Raw genomic sequence first — 24460 nt, forward strand, 5'->3', positions numbered from 1 at the left:
AAGAACCATCAGGCACTTTAAAAAATCCATCAGGCTAATAATAATCTAATAATCATAATTGCCATCATATTCAGTCGTATTCATCGTATTCAGTGGGCCAGGCGCTGCTATATGTGGAGTAGATCAGTTCATTTAATCTTCAGCCCCCAAAGTGCAAGTTACGATCCCCTTTCTACAGATTTTACACAAATACTTACTGAGAAACTACTAGTTTCCAGACATTCTTGAACACTTAAAATCTTCAACAAAGACTAAAGATTCTTGCCCTCTCAGAGTTCACACTGGGAGGAGATGGAGAAAGAAAAATAGAAAAAAGAATGCAGATGTTAAGTGATACAGTATGTGAGACGTGCTATGGGGAAAAATAAAGCAGGGAAGCGGGGATAGGGAGAGGCGGGGAGTTGCAATTTTAAAAAGAAGTGAGTAAGCTTTGGGGAAGGACCTGAAGGAAGTGAGTGCTTTATTGTCATGTGGGAAACAGGGAAGCGTGTTCAGGTGGAGGGAACAAGAAAGCAAAATCCGGAGGCAGGGGCAGCAAGGAGACCAGTGGCCGAATGGAGGGAATTCGGGAGGTGTAGCTGAGATGAGATCGGTCGTCCCTGGCCATCGCTAGAACAGTTTGCTGCTGTGTGTGAGCTGGGAGCCACTGCAGGGTTTTGAGCAGAGAAAGGCTATGGATCTGACAGCTCTGGAACGAGTCCCTAGGACTACCACGTGGAAAGCTAATCATACTGGGGGAGAGGGACCCGAGATGGTCACTAACGGAAGCAGGGAGACTTGTGAAGAGGTTATTGCGATCACCTGGGTGGAGACTGCGAGGCACGGAGCGGTGAAACAGCACAGGTGGTGGGTGTTTGAATCCCGGCACTCGCACCTCAGCGCCCCCTCGGCCGCTGCCCACTCCGTCTCGGCTCTTCTCCCTGCAGGGCACGCCGCTGATGGCCGGGCGGCGCTGGACATTGTGCACCCGGTGCGTGTGGATTCGGGGGGCTCCTTCCTGTCCTACGAGCTGTGGCCGCGCGCGCTGCGCAAGAGGGACTTGTCCGCCCGCCCCAGCGCGCCCACCTTCTACGAGCTGCAGTACCGCGGCCGCGAGCTGCGTTTCAACTTGACCGCCAACCCACACCTGCTGGCGCCCGGCTTCGTGAGCGAGACGCGGCGGCGGGGCGGCCTGGGCCGCGCGCACATCCGGGCCCGCGCCCCCGCCTGCCACCTGCTAGGTGAGGTGCAGGACCCCGAGCTCGAGGGCGGCCTGGCGGCCATCAGCGCCTGCGACGGCCTGGTGAGTGCGCCGGGTGAGCTGGCGGGACGTGGGCCCACCCCATCCTCATCCCCTGCCTGGGCGAGGACTTGTCTGCTGATTTTGGCCCGTTGGAGTTCCCCCCTCCAGCCTCAGTATTAGCACCTGTAAAATGGGGTGGACAAGCTCAGGCCTCTTTGTTCTCTAGGGCAGCGGTTCTCAAACTTTAAAGCGAACCAGAGTCACCGAGGCCTAGTGGAAAACCTGATGCCCCATAGGGTAAATGGGGGGAGGGGGTGGGGAACTTGCATTTCTGACAATTTCTCAGATAGTGTTGAAGCTGTCACTCCAGACTTTGAAAACAGCTTTTTGTTTGTGGTGTGTGTGGACTAAGTAACTCAGAAAGCAGATGAGTCCCTCATCTTCAGGGAGTACCAGTTATGACTTTGATCGCGCAACCCCCGCCCCCACCCCGCTTCCCTGGAGAGCAGGCTTTAGCCTCCAGGTTTTTCTGAGTTGAGGTAATGCTGGCAGCCACGTGCAGCCCTAATTGCCTCCCTCTGCTTGAGAGCAGCTCCTCTCCAGGCAGCATAGGGCTCCTTTTGCTCCCAGCTCTGGAGGGTCGGGTGTGGGAGGAGTGGGGGTGGGTGGGGGGATGGGGGCACATTCTCAGCCATCCACTACTCCCTGCAGGGAGCCTCAGCTCAGATTGCTCAGGAAAAGCCATAGCTGTGGCAGGGCACGGGCTCATGACATATAGCCCACCTCACAGGCTCTAGGGCCGTTGGTCCCCAATCTTTTTGGCACCAGGGAAGGGTTTCATGGAAGACAGTTTTTCCACAGACTGGGGGTAGGGGGTAGTTTCGGGATGATTCAAGAACATTACATTTATTGTGCACTTTATTTCTATTATTATTATTATTACATCAGCTCCACCTCAGATCATCAGGCATAAGATCCTGGAGGGTGGGGACCCCTGCTCTAGGGTATCTGGGCCTTTGAGAGCCCAGCTGCCTGGGAAAGTCTCATTTACAGGAGCCTGTACTTCTCCCTTTTCATATAGTTAAATTAATTTTGTTGCGCCTGAGCGACAAGTACACATATGGGCATTGTTCCCACTTTACAGATGAGGGAACAGGCTCAGAGAGTAACCTGCCCAAGGTCACTCAGTTATCCAGTGGTGGAGTCAACGCAGGCCTCCAGCCCCTAGAGCTAATGATACACGATCCAGCACTCCAGGTTCTCTGCCCTGAGTGACCCAACTGGCTGACTTGGAGCCAATGAGGAGGGGTCTGAGGGAGGAAAAAATCTCCCATGTTGGAGTCCTGAGCTTCCCTAGTAGGTGGTGGATTGCTCAAAGATACTTCCCAAGGCCCCTCCTTCCTCTGGCCTCTCTGAATGCCAGCAAACATCCCCGAGACACCCCTTTCAATTTCCCTTCTCTGGAAGATCCTGGGACCAAGGAAGAGGGTGTCCTGGTGGCAGTGGGTATCTCCATGGCCATCTTGTTAGATTTGGAAGGAAACCCATTTCTTCCTTCCTTTCTTTTTTTTCTTTTGGTAATCAAATTTCTTTTTATTGAGATATTATCAAAATATTAGTTTCAGACAATTTGACACCTATTTATTAATATTTTGTAAAATGATCACAATAAGTCTATTTACAAATTTATGTACATATAGTTTTTTTTCTTGTGATGAGAACTTTTTATCTTTCTTAGCAACTTTCAAAAACACAAAACAGTGTTATTAACTATAGCACTGTGCTGTACATTACTAACCCAAAGCTTTTTTTCCCCTTGGTGTTAAGTTTTTAATTGTAATTCTTGCTCATCTTTGGAATGTGGGGGATGCAGACCTATTTTGTACTTATGGGCTAAGGGGTGGGGTGGGTGTATGGAGCAGCTTCCTGGGCTGATGGCTTCTGAGCTCAGCCTAGAAGCCTTTGGCTGGGTAAGGCGGTAGGGAGGGATGTTCCAGCAGAGGGTACAAAGTGAGCAGAGGTCTAGAGGGAGGAAGGCACGGTGTGTCTGGGGTCAGTTGGCCTGATGGGCTCTGCTGGGCAGGACAGGCCTCTGGGCGTGGGGGAGGGCAGCCGAGTGCCAGTCCTCCCCGTGTGACCCTGGTGCTTCTTTCCCAGAAAGGTGTGTTCCAGCTCTCCAACGAGGACTACTTCATTGAGCCCCTGGATGGCGTCCCCGCCCGGCCTGGCCACGCCCAGCCCCACGTGGTATACAAGCGCCAAGTCCCTGAGAAGTGGACGGAGCCGGGGGACTCCAGGGCTCCAGGCACCTGTGGGGTGAAAGGTGTGTTTCTCTGCTATCAGCTCTGGGGTAGGGGATGAGTCTGGGACATGGAGGGGCCTTTCTAGAAACCTCTATTAACACCCCCACGCCCAGCTCCTCTTGGACTGAAGGGACACAGACAAACCAACAGCCGCATCATCATAGCCTGTGCCCTCTATGTGTGATGGGCCTGAGGCCTCTGCCTGTTGGGCCTGCCCCAGCTCATCCCCTGGACTGACTCCTCTCACCACCAGCTCATCTACCTCCCTACCTCAGGGCTCAGTCTCTCTGTGTCCCCTCCCTGCTCCCTGCCTGTGACACCTCTAGCTGTGGCAGCCATTCTTCCCTGAGTGTCCAGTCAAGGCTGGGCCATACACAACCTCAGCAGTTCAACTAGGCGGGAACCTCCCTCCCCTCCCCACTCTGGTCTTACCCCAGAAAAACTGACCTCTGTTATTGGGGACCTAGAGTGTGGCACCCAGCACCTCTTCTGCAGAGTGGCCAGTCTGTGCTGGGCCAGTCCAGGTAAGGAGCTGCCTGCTAAAGACTGCTGGGGTCTATGGAATGCTCCAGCTTCACAAGCTGCCCACGGCTACGGACTCTATTTCCTGGGACAGATATTCACCGGGGCTTGCTTCTTGCCCTCAGTTTCCCCAGCTTCATAGATGTGCTTCCTCTTCTGATCTTGTGGGGAGCCTGGGGCAGTGGGGCAGATCTCCAGGGGGGTCAGCTGGCTGGGGTCTTGGCCAGCCTCCCCAGGCTGGGGGTTAGGTTGAGAGGTCTGTGTGTGCTGGGAGGTACTTACCCCGCAGTGGGGGTGGATCAGCATAGAGAGATACAGGCCCAGGAGTTCGCCTAACAGGCTCAGTGCTTCACCATGTTCATAGCCCCATCGAAGTCATCCTCTGAGGCTGCTAGGCTTATCTTTTTATTGTCAGGCAGCCCCAGGGTCAGACAAGGGAAGTGACTAGGTCAGGGCCACACAGCACAGGTCTGGGGCAGAGTCACACTGGGAGTAGGCCCCTTGTCTCCGATCCCGCTTACCCAGAGAGAGCTCACTGGAGAGAGGTCCTTGAGACGTGTCCTGGGCCAACCTCCTGGCAGCTAGCCCCCACCCCTTCTGGGCCCACAGAGTTTCCAGAGCTGGAGCCCCAGCGGGAGCATTGGGAACAGCGGCAACAGTGGCGGCGTCAGCGGCTGAGGCATCGATACCAGCGCTCGGTCAGCAAAGAGAAGTGGGTGGAGACCCTGGTGGTAGCCGACGCCAAAATGGTGGAGTACCACGGACAGCCGAATGTCGAGAGCTACGTGCTGACCATCATGAACATGGTGAGGCTGCCACAGGCAGCGTGTGGTGGGGGGTGGTGAGGGCTGCCAGGAGGTGGTGTTGGTGAACCCCAAAGGTATATACCCCAGGCTCCATGCCTGGTACAGGCTTCCAGCTCCTGAGTCACTGGGAGAGAACCTGGGCAGATGTGAGACACCACTGAAGGTCATGGCACCCCACTGGCTCAGCAGCCTCTGCCCGCTGCTAGGACCAGAGTGGGGGGGGGGGGGGATGAAGCAACCTCGACCTTGTGCCTGCCCGGAGGAGCCTGTAGACTGGCTGGCCCATCCACACCACTCTAAACAAGCACCTCCCCACCCTGTGCTGGGACCTGGGCTGGTCACTGGGGATGTGGAAATGCCCAATCAGCCCAGCCCCTGCCTGAGCCATCAGCAGGCATTAGAGTTAGAAGGACCTGTGACCTTGGGCAGGCCACATTACCTGTCTTAGCCTCAGCTTACCTGTCTTAGCCTCAGCTTTCTCCGCTGTGAACTGGGGATGACGGTAGCACTTGGGTGGTACAACAGGGTTGGCATACTTCTCTTGATCCCATAGGACAGTCGAAATAACTAGATCCCATGAGGGTGAGTGACTTGCCCAGGTCACAAGGCTAGGCCAGGACAGACCTGGACAGGAGCCCCAATCTCCCAAGTCCTCCCTGGGGCACTGTGGCAGGTCGAAGCTGGTGATTCCCACTCCTTTAGTGCCAGCCAGCCCCTTCCAGCTGCTGCCCCAGATTGTGCAGGTGGGAGGCCTCAGGCAGCCAAGCTGCTTCCTGCGCCCCTGGGGAGAAGAGATCTTTGCCCTTGGCATTCTTAGCAGGCTACCCACTGAACAGCACGGTTTTCCCTCTGGGCTGGGTGAATGAGAGCAGGCCGGGTGTGTGTGCCCTGCAGCTGGTGTGGCCAGTGTCATGTGTTGTGACCTCCCCCATATCAGCCTTTCACCCCCAAAACACTCAAGGAAGTGTATGCTCTGGGTCATCTAAGGTCTGGCCACTTCTTGTATAGCCATAAAGCCAAGGGTCAGAGAAAGGAAGGGGCTCTGTCTGTGGCCATCATGCCCCCACTGCTCGAGTCTGCATTGGCAAGCTCAGCTCTGGGCCAGTTCCTGCCCGACTTGGCCACCCATGTTGGCTCCCTCCTCCTAATGGAATAAAGGCCATAGCCTTCTGCCTGGCACCTGAGGTCTCTTAAGGCCCAGCCAAGCCTCCATTTAGCCTTGTCTGCCCAGGGAGACAAGCCATTAGCCACCAGGGTTCCAGAGGGGTTGTTGCTGGACAGCAGGGCCCTTGCTCCTTGGCTGGGGTGGGGTGGGGTAGGGGGGCAAGAGCAGGTTTCCAGGCCACGAGATCCTCCCCTTGCATGCTCAGCCTGAAAGAGGCCTAGGAGCTTGGCTGGAGTCATCAAGGCTGGGTTCATCAGCCTCACTTTTACTGAGTGTTCCATGTGGGACGGTATCAAGCCCTCCAGGCTCCCCCATGACATCCCCTGTGTGCCAGGGATCAAGGATTTGACCCCAGAGCAGGGCCCCTTCCTGCCTCCCTGTCTAGGCCCACAGGACACGGGCATTTACCTTGTGAGCCCCACCCTGGAGGAGGGAGGGCCTGGCTTTCACAGTCACATGTTCTGGACAGTGTCATAATTTTTGTGAGCTGACAAGTCCAGCATTGGTCTGGACAGGGTGGAGGCACCTATGAGGCTAACAGTGCTGGATACCCAACAGGGAGACTCCAGGAAATGATAGGGGCATGGATGGCAGGCAGCCAGCCTCCAAGGGGGGCTGGACTGGATGTTAGGGCTGAGGCTTCTGAACACCTGCTACTTGGCCAGTGTTCCACACCCAGAGCCTCGTCCAAGCCTCAGCCCCATTTTGTAGTTGGAGGAACAAAGGATCAGGCAGTCTAAGGAACTTCTCAAGGTCACAGAACTGGTGAGTGGCAGAGTTGGGACCGGAGCTCAGAGTTATCTGCTTCCAAAGCCCCACTCGGTCCTCTCTGCCTCTTAGCCTGCCCCAGAGAGGGATAGCTGGATAGCTGTGGTGTCCAGAGTGTGCTAGAAGGATGAGGGAACAGGTTGGTGGGAGTGAGGAGAACTTATCCCTTTTTTCCTCTGGAGCAGATGTTTGTTCATGTAAGGCTGACATGAGTGCTGAGTGTCAGCTCTGTACCAAGGACATGGTGATGGATGCACAAGAATAAGATCCCAGGCTTGGGAAGCTCTGCCTTATAGCATTTCTCAAAGAATATTCTGGAGAGTACTTGTTCCAAGAGATGCTAATAAATGTTCTGTGAAGAAAGATGGCACTTTTGAAAGTTTGGCAACACAGGGTTAAAAAAAAAAGTAACAGACTTTACTGCAGTACTCCTCATTGCCTCCAAAGCTGTACACATTTAGAATCCATCCACCAGAGAGGAGGCAGGCAGCACTTTCCAAACTTAAGAGCAGAAATTTGATGCAGTCAGATCTGGGTTTCTGATCCCATATTTAGCCTCTCTTGGAGCCTCAGTTGCTCCATCTGTAAGATGGCGATACTTATGCCTGCCTGAGAGGTGTGAAGATTAAGTGAGCTAAGGCACGCGATGCTCCCAGTGCGAGGACCATGTGTGTTAGGCTCGGTCAGTGTTAGCTGCTGCTCTTGTGGCTACTGAAGATCTGCTCTTCAGCCCCACAGCCACCTTCAGGACAGCCTCACCCTCTTTACCAGGGCCTCCTACAGGTTACCAGTTTGTCAGTGTGCCAGACCCAGGTCTGAGTCCAGGAGCTCAGGTAGGTCTATTCCAAGCATAACAAGAGAGGTCCCCCCATTTTTGCACCCCCAATTCTGTTCATGTCCTCTGAGGTCAGGGGCCCTTTTTGAATGAGTGGCTCTTGTCATACTGTTAGCTCACTGGGAGCTTGTAGTCACTGGTAACCCCCAGATCTTACTTTCATGAACACTGCCTACCCCAGCTTGCTTTCTGGGCCTGCACCAGAATAGGGGGACTTCCCTGGTGGCTCAGACAGTAAAGCGTCTGCCTACAATGCGGGAGACCTGGGTTTGATCCCTGGATTGGGAAGATCCCCTGGAGAAGGAAACAGCAACCCACTCAAGTACTCTTGCCTGGAAAATCCCATGGACGGAGGAGCCTGGTAGGCTACAGTCCGTGGGGTTGCAAAGAGTCGGACACGACTGAGCAACTTCACTTTCACTTTCCTGGGTATAGTTTATCTAGTTGAGATAACCCAGGCTGTACACCCTGACCTCAGGCTGTAAACAGACACTCACAGGTTGGTTTAGTCAACAGTTAATGACCCTGCCTTCCTCCAGTACCTCCCAGCGTGTTTCACCTCCGTACTTCTTGGGAGACAGTGAAAAATGTTCTAGACAGTGGGGGGACTTTGTGGTGGCAGGAAGCTGTCCTAGCCCTAATTCAGGACATAAGGTGGGCTAGTTGCTAGGACAGGTCTTAGCAGACCCTCAGGGGCTTCTCATCCTTTGGAGCCTCTTTGTTGGGGTCTGCTGCCAAGCTCACTTGCATGTTGTCTGCTGCTGCTGCTAAGTCACTTCAGTCGTGTCCGACTCTGTGCGACCCCATAGACGGCAGCCCACCAGGCTCCCCCGTCCCTGGGATTCTCCAGGCAAGAACACTGGAGTGGGTTGCCATTTCCTTCTCCAATGCATGAAAGTGAAAAGGGAAAGTGAAGTCGCTCAGTCGTGTCCTGCATGTTGTCTAGGAAAACTTTTTTCTTTTAATTTGATTTTCTCCAGGGGACTGTTTGCATTTTTATTTTTATTTTGAATGAGATAATGCATTGGAAAAAACAAGCGCTCGAGCTTCATTCATTCATTCAGCAACTGTTTCTTGAGTCCATAATGTGCTAGGAACCTGGGCAGATCAGAGGGAGCCCATGGAGCTTATGGTCTGGAGGGGAGAGAGATGTTAGTAAAACTGATAAATGTGAGTGTGTGATGGAGGGGGTTCTAGAGAAGACAAGTTCATGGTGGTTTGGGAGTGTTGGGTAGAGAAAAAGCTCTCAGAAGACATGGTGGAGGGGTGAGAGCTGCAGAAAGGGTAAAAGATAACTTGGGAAGGTGTTCTAGGCTGAGGGCGCAGCATCTGCTAAGGCCCTGTGTAGGAAGGATCTTGGGATTTTGAGAGAAAGCCAGACAGAGTGGTTAGAGCCAGGGAGTGAGGGAGTTTGAGGAGAAGAGTGAGGCCATAGAAGTGGACAGGGACCGACCACACAGGCCTGTGTACCAGGCTTAGGACCTTCCCTTTACCTGTGGACAGTGAAGACCCACTGGTTTTAAGCAAAGACATAATGTGATTGGGTTTGCATTCAGAGACAAATGGCTGGGCTGCAGGGCTGCAGATGGGCTAGAGGACAAAATTTTGGAGGCAGAATTGGTTGATGTTGGGGAGGAAGGGGGGAGGAAGGAAGTGCAGAGGGGCCCCCAGGACCCAGCATGTGCATGGAGGTGAGGGAGGCACATTATTATATCACTGACTTCACCATTCCTGACCTTGAGCTCTGAAAGTATGATTCATCCCCTTATCAGGGGCTTTTGTGCCCTCTTAACAGTACATGTATTCTCCATTCCTATTTGAATATATTTTTCTCTATGGAATTGCTAAAAGCCAACTCAAAACTGATATGTCCTGACATCTCTGCCTGCTGGGAAATTGACCCCTGTCTCCACTCATGGGCTGGCTTCTTCCTTGTCCTGAGGGAGCTTTAAAAGAACAGACAGCTTTACCTGCCACTTCCCTGCACCTTGGCACACTGTCCATCTTTGGGGATGGGCTTCTGCCTTGGGGCTGAGTGGGGTTAGCTCTGGGGGACTCTGAGAGGCCTGCACACCTGCCCTCTTGGCCCTATGGCTGTCAGCCCCAGGGAAGATGGGCCTTGCCTGCCTCCATCCCTTCCCCAGGCTGTGCCCAGTTCCTGCCTCATGAGAGGGCTCACTCCTGGGATGCTGGTCCCAGCCTCCCCAGGGCAAGAGGGGGCAGCAGGGCCGATCCAGCCCAGGACAGAGGAGGGCCCTGAGATGGGCCAACCAGCCAGCATCTGGAGGTGCAAGCTGGGGAATAGGATTCCAAACAGGTGCTCGGGACCCCAGAGCCTGGGAGGTCCTCTCGTCCCCTCCAGGTTCTGCCGATGCTGGGCTGGGGGAGTGTGTGTTCAGGTGTGAGTACTTGCATGTATGGGATGCACGCACGGTGTGAGCTCCCCTGTGTATGAACGTGGGTGTGCATCCCTCCAGGTGGGTTGGAGGTGAGCAGAGGCTGCCTGTGTTGTATATCTGAGGTGACAGCCTGACCCTTATTTCTTGGGTAGGTGGCCGGTCTGTTTCATGACCCCAGCATCGGGAATCCCATCCACATCACCATCGTGCGCCTGATCCTGCTGGAAGATGAGGAGGTGGGAAGTCACGTGACCTTACACTGCCCCCTGGGATGGGCATCGCCTGCCAGAGTCCTCCTGCCACTCACCCGAGCCGCCTTGTGTGGAAGGGCACAGCCAGGGCCTCCTTGGCCCAAGCAGTGTCATCTGTCACCCCCACCCCTGGCTGACCCTCTCTTAGGTCCCTCTGGCAGGTGCCTCTGGGAGGGGTGGTCAGACCAGAGACTGGCCTGGGACCCACAGGTCTGCCCGCTGCCACCTCTGGGCCTCTGTCCCCTGCCTTCCTGTGGAGGAGAATTTGGCCTGACCCTTCAGAGCTCTGGGGGAGGCTTCAGTGGCTGTGCTCTCTGCCTGCAGGAGGACCTGAAGATCTCTCACCACGCAGACAACACTCTGAGGAGCTTCTGCAAGTGGCAGAAAAGCATCAACATGAAGGGGGATGCCCACCCGCTGCACCACGACACGGCCATTCTGCTCACCAGGTACTGGCAGCTGGGAGGGGAGGGGCCTGGGGTGCAGCTGGGAGAGCCTGCATGGGAGGGAGGTGCCACCTGACCCTTGGGGAGAAGCCCCAGGAGTGGGGCAGACATGGCCCTGCTCTCAGGAGCCTCATCTGGAGGAGGGTTTCCACACCTTTGATCCAAGACAGGATTTCAACAGCACTTGGGGAGAGCTTTTTACTGTAAATATTCATTGTGAGCTGTTCATTGTGAATTCTCATGCAGTTGTCAGAAATAATACAGGGAGGTACCATCTACACTTCATCCAGTTTCCCACAGTGGTAACATCTGGTGTGAAAATGAAAGTGTTAGTCCCTCAGTTGTGTCCAGCTCTTGGCGACTCCATGGACTGTAGCCTGTCAAGCTCCTCTGTCCGTGGAATTCTCTAGGCAAGAATACTGGAATGGATAGCCATTGTCTTCTCCATGGGACCTTCCTGACTCAGGGGTTGAACCTGGCTCTCCCCTGGTGGCTTAGGTGGTAAAGAATCTGCCTGCAGTGCGGGAGACCCAGGTTCGATCCCTGGGTTGGGATGATCCCCTGGAGAAGGAAATGGCAACCCACTCCAGTATTCTTGCCTGGAGAATTCCACGGACAGCGGAGCCTGGCAGGCTATAGTCCATGGGGTCGCAAAGCACTGGACACGACTGAGTGACTAACACTTTCACTCCTGCATTGCAGGCAGATTCTTTACCATCTGAGCCACCAAGAAAGCCCCCAACATCTGGCATAACTGTAGTTATATCCCAAGCAGAAAATTGACACTGATATGATCCACAGACCATACTCAGGTTTCACTAATTTTACATACACTTATTTGTGTGTGTATTTAGTCTTCTGCAATTTTATCACACGTGTAATTTCTGTATCCATTGCCCAGTCTAGATATGGAATGGTTCCATTAGAAGGATCTCTTGTGCTGCTCTTTTATAACCAGAAAATCTTACTGCCATACTTCCCCACTCCAACATGACCCCAACTCTGACAACTCCCAATCAGTTCAGAGGCAGTATTTTTGAACTTGAGGTGGAGTTATTAATATTTCCCTTTGCTGAGCTCCAGCAGCTTCTCACTGGGGTAGTAACCCAAATTGTCTGTGCATGGGTCTGCTCCCCAGGCCCAGAGAGGTGTCTTGTGTGCATAAGGGTCACTGCTTCCCCGAAGGCTCCTGGGCTGGTCTGAGAGTGATGGGAGGAGCATCCTTCTTGCTCCTGCCCTCCCTCAGAGTCAGCAGGGGTCCTTCTCTGGCCCCCTCAGCTTGGGAGGGCCTGGCTCCAGGCCAGGTCAGTCTGAGGGCCCCCCCCCCTCTCTGCATGTGCAGGAAGGACCTGTGTGCGGCCATGAACCAGCCCTGCGAGACCCTGGGCCTGTCCCACGTGGCGGGCATGTGCCAGCCACATCGCAGCTGCAACATCAACGAGGACACGGGCCTGCCCTTGGCCTTCACCGTGGCCCACGAGCTCGGGCACAGGTACCCGGCCACCCCCACTGCCACACTAAGAACCCAGCCTCACCTCCCAACCTGGAGGCACCAGCCAGCCAGGCTGATGGCCCATGCAGTCCCAGGGAAGGGAGCCCTGTCTTGAGGAACGAGCCCAACCTAGCCACATTCTGTCCTTGCCCTGTCCCCACCCCGCAGCCAGGCTGCTTCCCTGTTACACAGGAGAGGACTAAGCCTTAAGTGGGATTGAGACGGGCCGGAAAGTCACCATGGGTCTTTGTCCCTCCCTGTTGCCCTCAGCGCTTGCATCTTTGACTCTTGGTCCCTGCCACCTCCCACCGCATTCCTAAATACTCTGTGACCCTAGGCAAGCTCCCTGCCCTCTCTGGGCCTCTGTATGCTCCCTGTTGGTTGAGGGAGTTGGATTCAGGGATGTGAAAGGCTCCTTCTGTTGGACACTTCTGTGTAAGGCTGTTGTGCCTAAGCATGGCCCCTGCCCTCAGCCATCTGTGCCTGGACTGTTTAGCTGTGAGTATGGCAGCATCTTAGATGGTCTGGGAGCCCACGAGGGCAGGCTCACAGAGAGCGCTGTTGGTCAGAGGGGTTGGCTCGTCACTGAGGACTGAGTGAGATAGTGTTTCTGAAAAGAGCTTAGTGTGATGCCTGGCACATAGGAAGAACTCAGCACACATAATTGTTTTCGTGTCTTTCCAAGGATGGTCTCCGAGACCTTTCCTGTGGCGTGGCAGCTCGGACTCCCTAACTCCACTGCACAGCCTTGAGATAGGACCTGGGGTGGGGAGGAACCCTGTCAGACAGTTCTTGGTGCCAGTGAGGCTGCGGGGGCCACCATGGGCCCCCTGGGTGCCACCTGGCCGGCCATTGTTGGCCAGCTCAGTGCAGGCGCTGGGCTGCTCTGTGGTCCCTGGTGTTCAGTTCAGGATCAGCTGCTGGAGGGCCCCGGGCAGCTGGTTGTCACACTCACGTTTTACCTTAAGGAAACGGAGGCTCAGAGATGGGGTGTGACTTTCCCCCAGCCACACGGTGGTTTGGTGGCAGAGCCAGTACCCGGCACCTCGAAGACCCCTGAGGGAGGGAGTGGGCTGGCGGGCTTCCCGCCGGCTCACCCGCCCCTGGGGCCTGTGCTCTCACACAGTTTTGGCATTCAGCATGACGGAAGCGGCAATGACTGTGAGCCCGTTGGGAAACGGCCTTTCATCATGTCTCCACAGCTCCTGTACGACGCTGCGCCTCTCACCTGGTCCCGCTGCAGCCACGAGTACATCACCAGGTTCCTCGAGTAAGTCCCTCCCAGCCCCGGGCCTCTTCCGAGCCGCTCAGGTCTAGGTCTGCCGGGGCAGCACCTTGAAGGATGCGCCGGAGCCCATAGAAGTATAGCGGGGAGAGGAGTGGGGTGCTCCTGGTACAGGAGGCATTGGTAAAGGCATTAGGACGCGAGGAGCGTGGGGTGGTTTTCAGAGCACTGCAGGATATTAAGTGAGGCTGCTGCTGCTGCTAAGTCCCTTCAGTCGTGTCCAACTCTGTGCGACCCCATAGACGGCAGCCTACTGGGCTCCCCTGTCCCTGGGATTCTCCAGGCAAGAACACTGGAGTGGGTTGCCATTTCCTTCTCCAGTGCGTGAAAGTGAAGTCGCTCAGTCGTGTCCGACTCTTGGCGACCCCATGGACTGCAGCCTACCAAGCTCCTCCATCCATGGGATTTTCCAGGCAAGAGTACTGGAGTGGGGTGCCATTGCCTTCTCCATAAGTGAGGCTACAGGAGCCAAAGCAGGACAGAAAAGGAAGGTGGAGGAGGCGCAGAGCTGGCCGTGTGGCTGGTGGGGGCCAGTGAAAAGCGGGAAAGAAAGTGCCCTTGAAGGCGCTGAAATTAATGGCTTTACCTTTCTATTGTGTTCTCTTAATTTGCTATGGTATTTCAAATTTTACTATTTAATGTTCTAAGTAAAGACAAATTAAAACATTTAAATGATTAGTGCAAGTTTTTTTTTAATTGAGATATAGTTGATGTGCCATATTATATATTTTCAGATGTACAACAGTGATTCACCATTTTTAAAGGTTATATTCCATTTATAGTTATAAAATGTTGGCTGTATTTCCTATGCTGTACTATATATCCTGGAGGGCATGGCAGCCCACTCCAGTATTCTTGCCTGGAGAATCCCATAGACTGAGGAGCCTGGTGGGCTACAATCCAGAGGGTCACAAAGAGCTGGACACAACTGGAAGCACCTTAGCGTGCATGCACACGCACAATATATCCTTGTAATTTTATGCATCGTAGCTTGTACTTCTTAATCCCCTGTCCCTAACTTGCCCCTCCTCCCTTCCCTCTTCTCACTGGTAACCACTAGTTTATTCTCTCATCCGATTCTTTTTTTGTTGTAATCATTATTTGTTTTATTTTTTAGATTCCATATGTGAGTAATATCATACAGTATTTGTCTTTCTCAGTCTGACATTTCTCTAAGCATAAAATCCGTGTTGTTGCAAATGGCAAAATTTCATGCCTTTTGTGGCTGAGCAGTATTCCGTTATCTGCTACATGTTCTTGATCCAGTCATCTGTTCGTGGACACTTAGTTTGTTTCCATATCTTTGCTGTTATAAGCAGGGCTGCTATGAACACTGATGTGCATGTATCTTTTCAAATTAGTGTTTTCATTTTTTCCCCCGTATATACAGAGTAGAATTGCTGGGTCACACGGTAGTTCTGTTTTTCGCTTTTTGAGCCATACTGTTTTCCACACTGGCTGCTCCAATTTACAGTCCTGCCAACAGTGCACAAGGGTCCGTTTTTCTCCTCATCTTTGCTAACGTTTGTTATTTGTGTTCTCTCTGATGATAGACATTGTGAGGTGTGAGGTGATGCCTTGTTTTGGTTTTAATTTCTCTGATGATTAATGATGTTAAACATCTTTTCATGTGTCTTCTTTGGAAAAATATCTATTCAGGTCTTCTGCACATATTTTTAATCTGGTTGTTTTTTTTTTTGACAGTGAGTTGTATAAACTGTTAATATATTTTCAATATTAACTCCTTCTCAGTCATGTCTTACAAATATTTTCTCCCATCCAAAGGTTGTCTTTTCATTTTGTTGATAGTTTCTTTCACTGAGTGAAAGCTTTTAAGTTTAATTAGGTCTCGTTTGTTTATTTTTATTTACTTTGCTTTAGGAGACAGATCCAAAAAAATTATTGCTACAATTTATGTCAAAGGGTGTTCTGCTTATGTTTTCTTCTGGGAGTTTTATGGTTTCCTGTACTACATTTACGTCCTTAATCCGTTTTGAGTTTGTTTTTTGTACATGGTTTGAGACAGATGTTCTAATTTCATTCTTTTACACGTAGCTATCCAGTTTTCCCAGTACCACTTACTGAAGTGACTGTCTTTTCTATTGTATATTCTTGATTCCTTTATTGAAGATCAATTGACCATAAGTATGTGGGTTTATTTCTGGGCTGTCTGTTCTGTTGATCTGTATGTCTGTTTTTGTGCCAATATCATACTGTTCTTTAAAAAATTTTATTAAAGTATAGTTGATTTATGTGTTTAATTTCTGATGTATAGCCCAGTGATTCAGTTATATATATATTTTCTTTTTCTTACTTGGTTTTCTCTTACCTTGGGCGTGGGGTATCTCTTCATGGCTGCTCCACCAAAGCGCAGCCATTGCTCCTTACCTTGGACGAGGGGTATCTCCTCACCGGCGCCCTTCCTGACCTTCAACGTGGGATAGCTCCTCTAGGCCCTCTTGCACCCGCACAGCATCAGAGGGCAGACACACTGAAACTATACTCACAGAAAACTAGTCAATCTAATCACACTAGGACCACAGCCTTGTCTAACTCAATGAAACTAAGCCATGCCCATGGGGCAACGCAAGACGGGCGGGTCATGGTGGACAGATTTGACAGAATGTGGTCCACTGGAGAAGGGAATGGCAAACCACTTCAGTATTCTTGCCTTGAGAACCCCATGAACAGTATGAGAAGGCAAAATGATAGGATACTGAAAGAGAAACTCCCCAGGTCATTAGGTGCCGAATATGCTACTGGAGATCAGTGGGGAAATAACTCCAGAAAGAATGAAGGGATGGAGCCAAAGCAAAAAGAATACCCAGCTGTGGATGTGACTGGTGATAGAAGCAAGGTCCGATGACGTAAAGAGCAATATTGCATAGGAACCTGGAATGTCAGGTCCATGAATCAAGGCAAATTGGAAGTGGTCAAACAAGAGATGGCAAGAGTGAATGTTAACATTCTGGGGATCAGCGAACTGAAATGGACTGGAATAGGTGAATTTAACTCAGATGACCATTGTATCTACTACTGCGGGCAGGAATCCCTCAGAAGAAATGGAGTAGCCATCATGGTCAACAAAAGAGTCTGAAATGCAGTACTTGGATGCAATCTCAAAAACGACAGAATGATCTCTGTTCGTTTCTAAGGCAAAGCATTCAATATCACAGTAATCCAAGTCTATGCCCCAACAAGTAACACTGAAGAAGCTGAAGTTGAACAGTTCTATGAAGACCTACAAGACCTTTTAGAACTAACACCCAAAAAAGATGTCCTTTTCATTATAGGGGACTGGAATGCAAAAGTAGGAAGTCAAGAAACACCTGGAGTAACAGGCAAATTTGGCCTTGGAATATGGAATGAAGCAGGGCAAAGGCTAATAGAGTTTTGCCAAGAAAATGCACTGGTCATAACAAACACCCTCTTCCAACAACACAAGAGAAGACTCTACACATGGACATCACCAGCTGGTCAACACTGAAATCAGATTGATTATATTCTTTGCAGCCAAAGATGGAGAAGCTCTATACAGTCAGCAAAAACAAGACCAGGAGCTGACTGTGGCTCAGACCATGAACTCCTTTTTGCCAAATTCAGACTTGAATTGAAGAAAGTAGGGAAAACCACTAGACCATTCAAGTATGACCTAAATCAAATCCCTTATGATTATACAGTGGAAGTGAGAAATAGATTTAAGGGACTACATCTGATAGATAGAGTGCCTGATGAACTATGGAATGAGGTTCATGACATTGTACAGGAGACAGGGATCAAGACCATCTCCATGGAAAAGAAATGCAAAAAAGCAAAATGGCTGTCTGGGGAAGCCTTACAAATAGCTGTGAAAAGAAGAGAAGCGAAAAGCAAAGCAGAAAAGGAAAGATATAAGCATCTGAATGCAGAGTTCCAAAGAATAGCAAGAAGAGATAAGAAAGCCTTCTTCAGCAATCAGTGCAAAGAAATACAGGAAAACAACAGAATGGGAAAGACTAGAGATCTCTTCAAGAAAATCAGAGATACCAAAGGAACATTTTATGCAAAGATGGGCTCGATAAAGGACAGAAATGGTATGGACCTAACAGAAGCAGAAGATATTAATAAGAGATGGCAATAATACACAGAAGAACTGTACAAAAAAGATCTTCATGACCCAGATAATCATGATGGTGTGATCACTCACCTAGAGCCAGACATCCTGGAATGTGAAGTCAAGTGGGCCTTAGAAAGCATCACTATGAACAAAGCTAGTGGAGGTGATAGAATTCCAGTTGAGCTATTCCAAATCCTGAAAGATGATGCTGTGAAAGTGCTGCACTCAATATGCCAGCAAATTTGGAAAACTCAGCAGTGGCCACAGGACTGGAAAAGGTCAGTTTTCATTCCAATCCCAAAGAAAGGCAATGCCAAAGAATGCTCAAACTACCGCACAATTGCACTCATCTCACACGCTAGTAAAGTAATGCTCAAAATTCTCCAAGCCAGGCTTCAGCAATATGTGAACCGTGAACTTCCTGATGTTCAAGCTGGTTTTAGAAAAGGCAGAGGAACCAGAGATCAAATTGCCAACATCCGCTGGATCATCATAAAAGCAAGAGGGTTCCAGAAAAACATCCATTTCTGCTTTATTGACTATGCCAAAGCCTTTGACTGTGTGGATCACAATAAACTGTGGAAAATTCTTCAAGAGATGGGAATACCAGACCACCTGATCTGCCTCTTGAGAAATTTGTATACAGGTCAGGAAGCAACAGTTAGAACTGGACGTGGAACAACAGACTGGTTCCAAATAGGAAAAGGAGTACATCAAGGCTGTATATTGTCACCCTGTTTGTTTAACTTATCTGCAGAGTACATCATGAGAAATGCTGGGCTGGAAGAAGCACAAGCTGGAATCAGGATTGCCGGGAGAAATATCAATAACCTCAGATATGCAGATGACACCACTCTTATGGCAGAACGTGAAGAGTATCTAAAGAGCCTCTTGAGAAAGTGAAAGTGGAGAGTGAAAAAGTTGGCTTAAAGCTCAACATTCAGAAAAAGAAGATCATGGCATCCGGTCCCATCACTTCATGGGAAATAGATGGGGAAACAGTGTCAGACTTTATTTTTCTGGGCTCGAAAATCACTGCAGATGGTGACTGCAGCCATGAAATTAAAAGACGCTTACTCCTTGGAAGGAAAGTTATGACCAACCTAGATAGCATATTCAAAAGCAGAGACATTACTTTGCCAACAAAGGTCCGTCTAGTCAAGGCTATGGTTTTTCCAGTGGTCATGTATGGATGTGAGAGTTGGACTGTAAAGAAGGTTGAGCGCTGAAGAATTGATGCTTTTGAACTGTGGTGTTGGAGAAGACTCTTGCGAGTCCCTTGGACTGCAAGGAGATCCAACCAGTCCATTCTGAAGGAGATCAGCCCTGGGATATCTTTGGAAGGAATGATGCTAAAGCTGAAACTCCAATACTTTGGCCACCTCATGCGAAGAGCTGACTCATTGGAAAAGGCTCTGATGCTGGGAGGGATTGGGGGCAGGAGGAGAAGGGGACGACAGAGGATGAGATGGCTGGATGGCATCACTGACTCGATGGAGTGAGTCTCAGTGAACTCTGGGAGTTGGTGATGGACAGGGAGGCCTGGCGTGCTGCGATTCATGGGGTTGCAAAGAGTCGGACACGACTGAGCGACTGATCTGATCTGATATTCTTTTTCATATTCTCTTCCATTATGGTTTATCAGAGGGTATTGAATATAGTTCCTTGGCCTATGCAGTGGGACCTTGTTGTTTATCTATCCCGTATATATGATAGTTTGTATCTGCCTATCTCAAACTCCCAGTCTTTTCTCCCCCATGTCCCTTCCCCTCTAACCATAAATCTGTTATCTATGTCTGTGAGTCTGTTTCTATAGATATGTTCAATTTGTGTTGTATTTTAGATTCCACATACAAGTGATATCATATGGTATTTATCTTTCTCTTTCTGTATCACTAGTGTAATAATCTGTAGGTATATCTTTGTTGCTGCAAATGGCATTATTTCATTCATGTGTTTAATTTTGCTTTTGTTTCCATTGCTTTGTAGACTGACATAAGAAGACAGTGGTAATGGTTTTGCCTGTGTTCTCTTCTAGGAGTTTAATGGTGTCATCTCTTATATTTCAGTCTGTAAGCTATTTTAAGTTTATTTTTGTGTATGGTGAGAGAGTGTGTTCTCACATCATTGATTTGTGTGTGGTTGTCCAACTTTCCCATCAGCACTTGCTGAAGAGACTATCTTTCCTCCATTGTATATTTTTGCCTCCTTTGTCAAACATTAATTGGCCATGGGTGTGTGGCTTTATTTCTGGGCTCTCTATTCTCTTCTGTTGATCCATATGCTATTGTGCCAATACCACGCTGTTTTGATTACTGTAGCTTTGTTGTATTATTCAAAGCCTGGGAAGGTTATACCTCCAGCTTTGTTTACACAGAATTGCTTTGGTAATTGAGTCTTTCATGGTTCCATATAAATTTTAGGATTTTTTGTTCTAGTTCTGTGAGGAATGTCATGAGTAATTTGATAAGTATCACATTACACCTATAGATTGCTTTGGGTAGTAGAGTGGCCATTTTAATGGTATTCTTCCAATCCAAGAGCTTGGGCTATCTTACCATTTCTTTGAATCATCTTCAATTTCCCTTTATGAATGTGTTTTAGTTTTCAGCATTTAAGTCTTTTCACGTTCTTGGTGAGATTGATTTTTTAAAATATGATTTTAAAAGAAATTTTTGTTTACATTCTTTTTCTGATATTTCATTGTTAGTGTAAAGAAGTGCAAACAATTTCCATTGTTTTCCATACTTTTGTATCCTGCTACCTTGCCAAATTTGTTTATCAGTTCTCATAGTTTTTGTGTGGATTTTCTGTATATACTATCATGTCATCTGCAGATGATAACAATTTTACCTCTTCCCTCTGAATTTGAATACCTTTTATTTCTTTTTCTTATCTGATTCCTGCAGCTGGATTTCCAATACTATATTGAATAGAAGTGATAAGAGTGGGTATACTTGTCTTGTTTCAGATTTCCATGGGAAGACTTTCATCTTTTCACTGTTGAATATTATATTGGCTGTGGGTTTGTCATAAATATTAATAGTTTTATTATGTTGAGATATGTTCCCTCTATACCCACTTTTGTAAGGACTTGGATCATGAGTGGATGTTGAATTTTATAAAATGCTTTTTTTGCATCTATTATGGTGATCATGTGGCTTTTGCCCTCTGTTGATGTGTGTGTCACATTGATTTGCATGTGCTGAACTATCCTTGTGACCCTGGGGTGAATCCAACTTGACCTTGGTGCATGATGTTTTTTTATGTGTTGTTGGTTTTGGTTTGCTAATATTTTCTTGAGAATTTTTGCATCTAATATTCATCAAAAATATTGACCTGTAATTTTCTTTTTTGGTATTGTCTTTGGTTTTGGTATTGGGTTGATGGTGGCTTCATAGAATGGCTTTGGGAGTTTTCCTTCCTCTTCATTCTTTTGGAAGAGTTTGAGAAGGATTGGCATAAGTTTTTCTTTGTATGTTTGGTAGAATTCACCTGTGAAGCCATCTGGTCCTGCGCTCTTGTTTGTAACGAGTTGTTGTTGGTTTTATAGATTACAACTGCTATTTCACTTCTAGTGATCAGTCTATTCTGTTTCTTTTTGATTCAGCTTTGGTGGGCTGTATTCTTCTAGAAAGTTGTCTGTTTCTTCTAAGTTGTAGACTTTGTTGGCATATAACTGCTCATACTTCTGCAGTATTGATTGTGATTTCTCCCCTTTCATTTCTTATTTTGTTTATGTCTTCTGTCTTCTTGGTGAGCATGGCCAGAGGTTTGTTAATTTTGTTTACCCTTTCAAAGAAGCAGCTCTTGGTTTCATTGATTTTTTTTTTCCCCTACTTTAAAAAATTTTTTAAATTTTCTCTCTGACCTTTATTAGTTCCTTCCTTCTGCTGGCTTTAGGTTTTGTTTGCTCTTTTTCTAATTCTTTTAGATGATGAGTTACATTGTTTATTTGAGAATTGTCTTGTTTCTTTAAAAAGGCCTTTATCTCTATGAACTTCCCTCTAAGAACTGTTTTTTGCTGCATCTCATAGATTTATTATGGTTGTGTTTTCATTGTCATTTGCCTCAAGGTTTTAAATTTCCTTTTGATTTCATTGTTGACTTACTGATTTTCTCAGTTCAGTTCAGTTGCTCAGTCATGTCCCACTCTTTGCGACCCCATGAATCGCAGCACGCCAGGCCTCCCTGTCCATCACCAACTCCCGAAGTTCACTGAGACTCACGTCCATCGAGTCAGTGATGCCATCTAGCCATCTCATCCTCTGTTGTCCCCTTCTCCTCCTGCCCCCAATCCCTCCCAGCATCAGAGTCTTTTCCAATGAGTCAACTCTTCGCATGAGGTGGCCAAAGTATTGGAGTTTCAGCTTTAGCATCATTCCTTCCAAAGAAATCCCAGGGCTGATCTCCTTCAGAATGGACTGGTTAAATCTCCTTGCAGTCCAAGGGACTCTCAGGAGTCTTCTCCAACACTACAGTTCAAAAGCATCAATTCTTTGGCGCTCAGCTTTTTTCACAGTCCAACTCTCACATCCATACATGACCACTGGAAAAACCATAGCCTTGACTAGACAGACCTTTGTTGGCAAAGTAATGTCTCTGCTTTTGAATATGCTATCTAAGTTGGTCATAACTTTCCTTCCAAGGAGTAAGCGTCTTTTAATTTCATGGCTGCAGTGATTTTGGAGCCCCCAAAAATAAAATCTGAAAGTGTTTCCACTGTTTCCCCATCTATTTCCCATGAAGTGATGGGACCAGATGCCATGATCTTCTTTTTCTGAATGTTGAGCTTTAAGCCAACTTTTTCACTCTCCTCTTTCACCTTCATCAATAGGCTCTTTAGTTCCTCTTCACTTTCTGCCATAAGGGTGATATCATCTGCATATCTGAGGTTATTGATATTTCTCCCGGCAATCTTGATTCCAGCTTGTGCTTCTTCCAGCCCAGCATTTCTCATGATGTACTCTGCAGATAAGTTAAATAAGCAAGGTGACAATATACAGCCTTGACATACTCCTTTTCCTATTTGGAACCAGTCTGTTGTTCCATGTCCAGTTCTAACTGTTGCTTCCTGACCTGCATACAAATTTCTCAAGAGGCAGGTCAGGTGGTCTGGTATTCCCATCTCTTTCAGGATTTCCCACAGTTTATTGTGATCCACACAGTCAAAGGCTTTGGCATAGTCAATAAAGCAGAAATAGATGTTTTTCTTGAATTCCTTTGCTTTTTCGATGATCCAGCGAATGTTGGCAATTTGATCTCTGGTTCCTCTGCCTTTTCTAAAACCAGCTTGAACATCTGGAAGTTCACGGTTCACATATTGCTGAAGCCTGGCTTGGAGAATTTTGAGCATTATTTTACTAGCGTGTGAGATGAGTGCAATTGTGCGGTAGTTTGAGCATTCTTTGGCATTGCCTTTCTTTGGGATTGGAATGAAAACTGACCTTTTCCAGTCCTGTGGCCACTGCTGAGTTTTCCAAATTTGCTGGCATATTGAGTGCAGCACTTTCACAGCATCATCTTTCAGGATTTGGAATAGCTCAACTGGAATTCTATCACCTCCACTAGCTTTGTTCATAGTGATGCTTTCTAAGGCCCACTTGACTTCACATTCCAGGATGTCTGGCTCTAGGTGAGTGATCACACCATCGTGATTATCTGGGTCATGTAGATCTTTTTTGTACAGATCTTCTGTGTATTCTTGCCGCCTCTTCTTAATATCTTCTGCTTCTGTTAGGTCCATACCATTTCTGTCCTTTATTGAGCCCATCTTTGCATGAAATGTTCCTTTGGTATCTCTGATTTTCTTGAAGAGATCTCTAGTCTTTCCCATTCTATTGTTTTCCTCTATTTCTTTGTATTGATTGCTGAGGAAGGCTTTCTTATCTCTTTGGAACTCTGCATTCAGATGTTTATATCTTTCCTTTTCTCCTTTGCTTTTCACTTCTCTTCTTTTCACAGCTATTTGTAAGGCCATTTTGCTTTTTTGCATTTCTTTTCCATGGGGATAGTCTTGATCCCTGTCTCCTGTACAATGTCATGAACCTCATTCCATAGTTCATCAGGCACTCTATCTATCAGATCTAGGCCCTTAAATCTATTTCTCACTTCCACTGTATAATCATAAGGGATTTGATTTAGGTCATACTTGAATGGTCTAGTGGTTTTCCCTACTTTCTTCAATTTCAGCCTGAATTTGGCAGTAAGGAGTTCCAATACAATATTGCTCTTTACAGCATCGGACCTTGCTTCTATCACCAGTCACATCCACAATTGGGTATTGTTTTTGCTTTGGCTCCATCTGAGCCACAGTCAGCTCCTGGTCTTGTTTTTGTTGACTGTATAGAGCTTCTCCTTTTTTGGCTGCAAAGAATATAATCAATCTGATTTCGGTGTTGACCATCTGGTGATGTCCAGGTTTAGAGTCTTCTCTTATGTTGTTGAAAGAGGGTGTTTGTTATGACCAGTGCGTTCTCTTGGCAAAATTCTATTAGCCTTTGCCCTGCTTCATTCCATATTCCAAGGCCAAATTTGCCTGTTACTCCAGGTGTTTCTTGACTTCCTACTTTTGCATTCCAGTCCCCTATAATGAAAAGGACATCTTTTTTGGGTGTTAGTTCTAAAATGTCTTGTAGGTCTTCATAGAACTGTTCAACTTCAGCTTCTTCAGCGTTGCTGGTTGGGGCATAGACTTGGATTACTGTGATATTGAATGCTTTGCCTTGGAAAAGAACAGAGATCATTCTGTTGTTTTTGAGATTGCATCCAAGTACTGCATTTCAGACTCTTTTGTTGACCATGATGGCTACTCCATTTCTTCTGAGGGATTCCTGCCCACAGTAGTAGATATAATGGTCATCTGAGTTA

The 24460-nt window shown here is 48.4% G+C and overlaps 1 protein-coding gene across 2 annotated transcripts in view; it reads left to right on the forward strand.

Moving 5' to 3' along the window:
• Positions 1-24460, forward strand: part of ADAMTS7 (ADAM metallopeptidase with thrombospondin type 1 motif 7) — a 62393-nt gene that overhangs the window by 8533 nt on the left and 29400 nt on the right. The window contains exons 2-8 of one of the 2 annotated variants that reach the window (XM_027521825.1): positions 927-1282; positions 3380-3545; positions 4657-4853; positions 10173-10256; positions 10596-10720; positions 12060-12209; positions 13336-13479. In XM_027521825.1, the coding sequence (XP_027377626.1) occupies positions 927-1282; positions 3380-3545; positions 4657-4853; positions 10173-10256; positions 10596-10720; positions 12060-12209; positions 13336-13479 (1222 nt within the window). The remainder of the gene's footprint in view (positions 1-926; positions 1283-3379; positions 3546-4656; positions 4854-10172; positions 10257-10595; positions 10721-12059; positions 12210-13335; positions 13480-24460) is intronic. The other variant, XM_027521826.1, reaches the window with a different exon arrangement.

Source organism: Bos indicus x Bos taurus, chromosome 21, assembly GCF_003369695.1.
Source record: "Bos indicus x Bos taurus breed Angus x Brahman F1 hybrid chromosome 21, Bos_hybrid_MaternalHap_v2.0, whole genome shotgun sequence".
Classification (NCBI taxonomy): domain Eukaryota; kingdom Metazoa; phylum Chordata; class Mammalia; order Artiodactyla; family Bovidae; genus Bos; species Bos indicus x Bos taurus.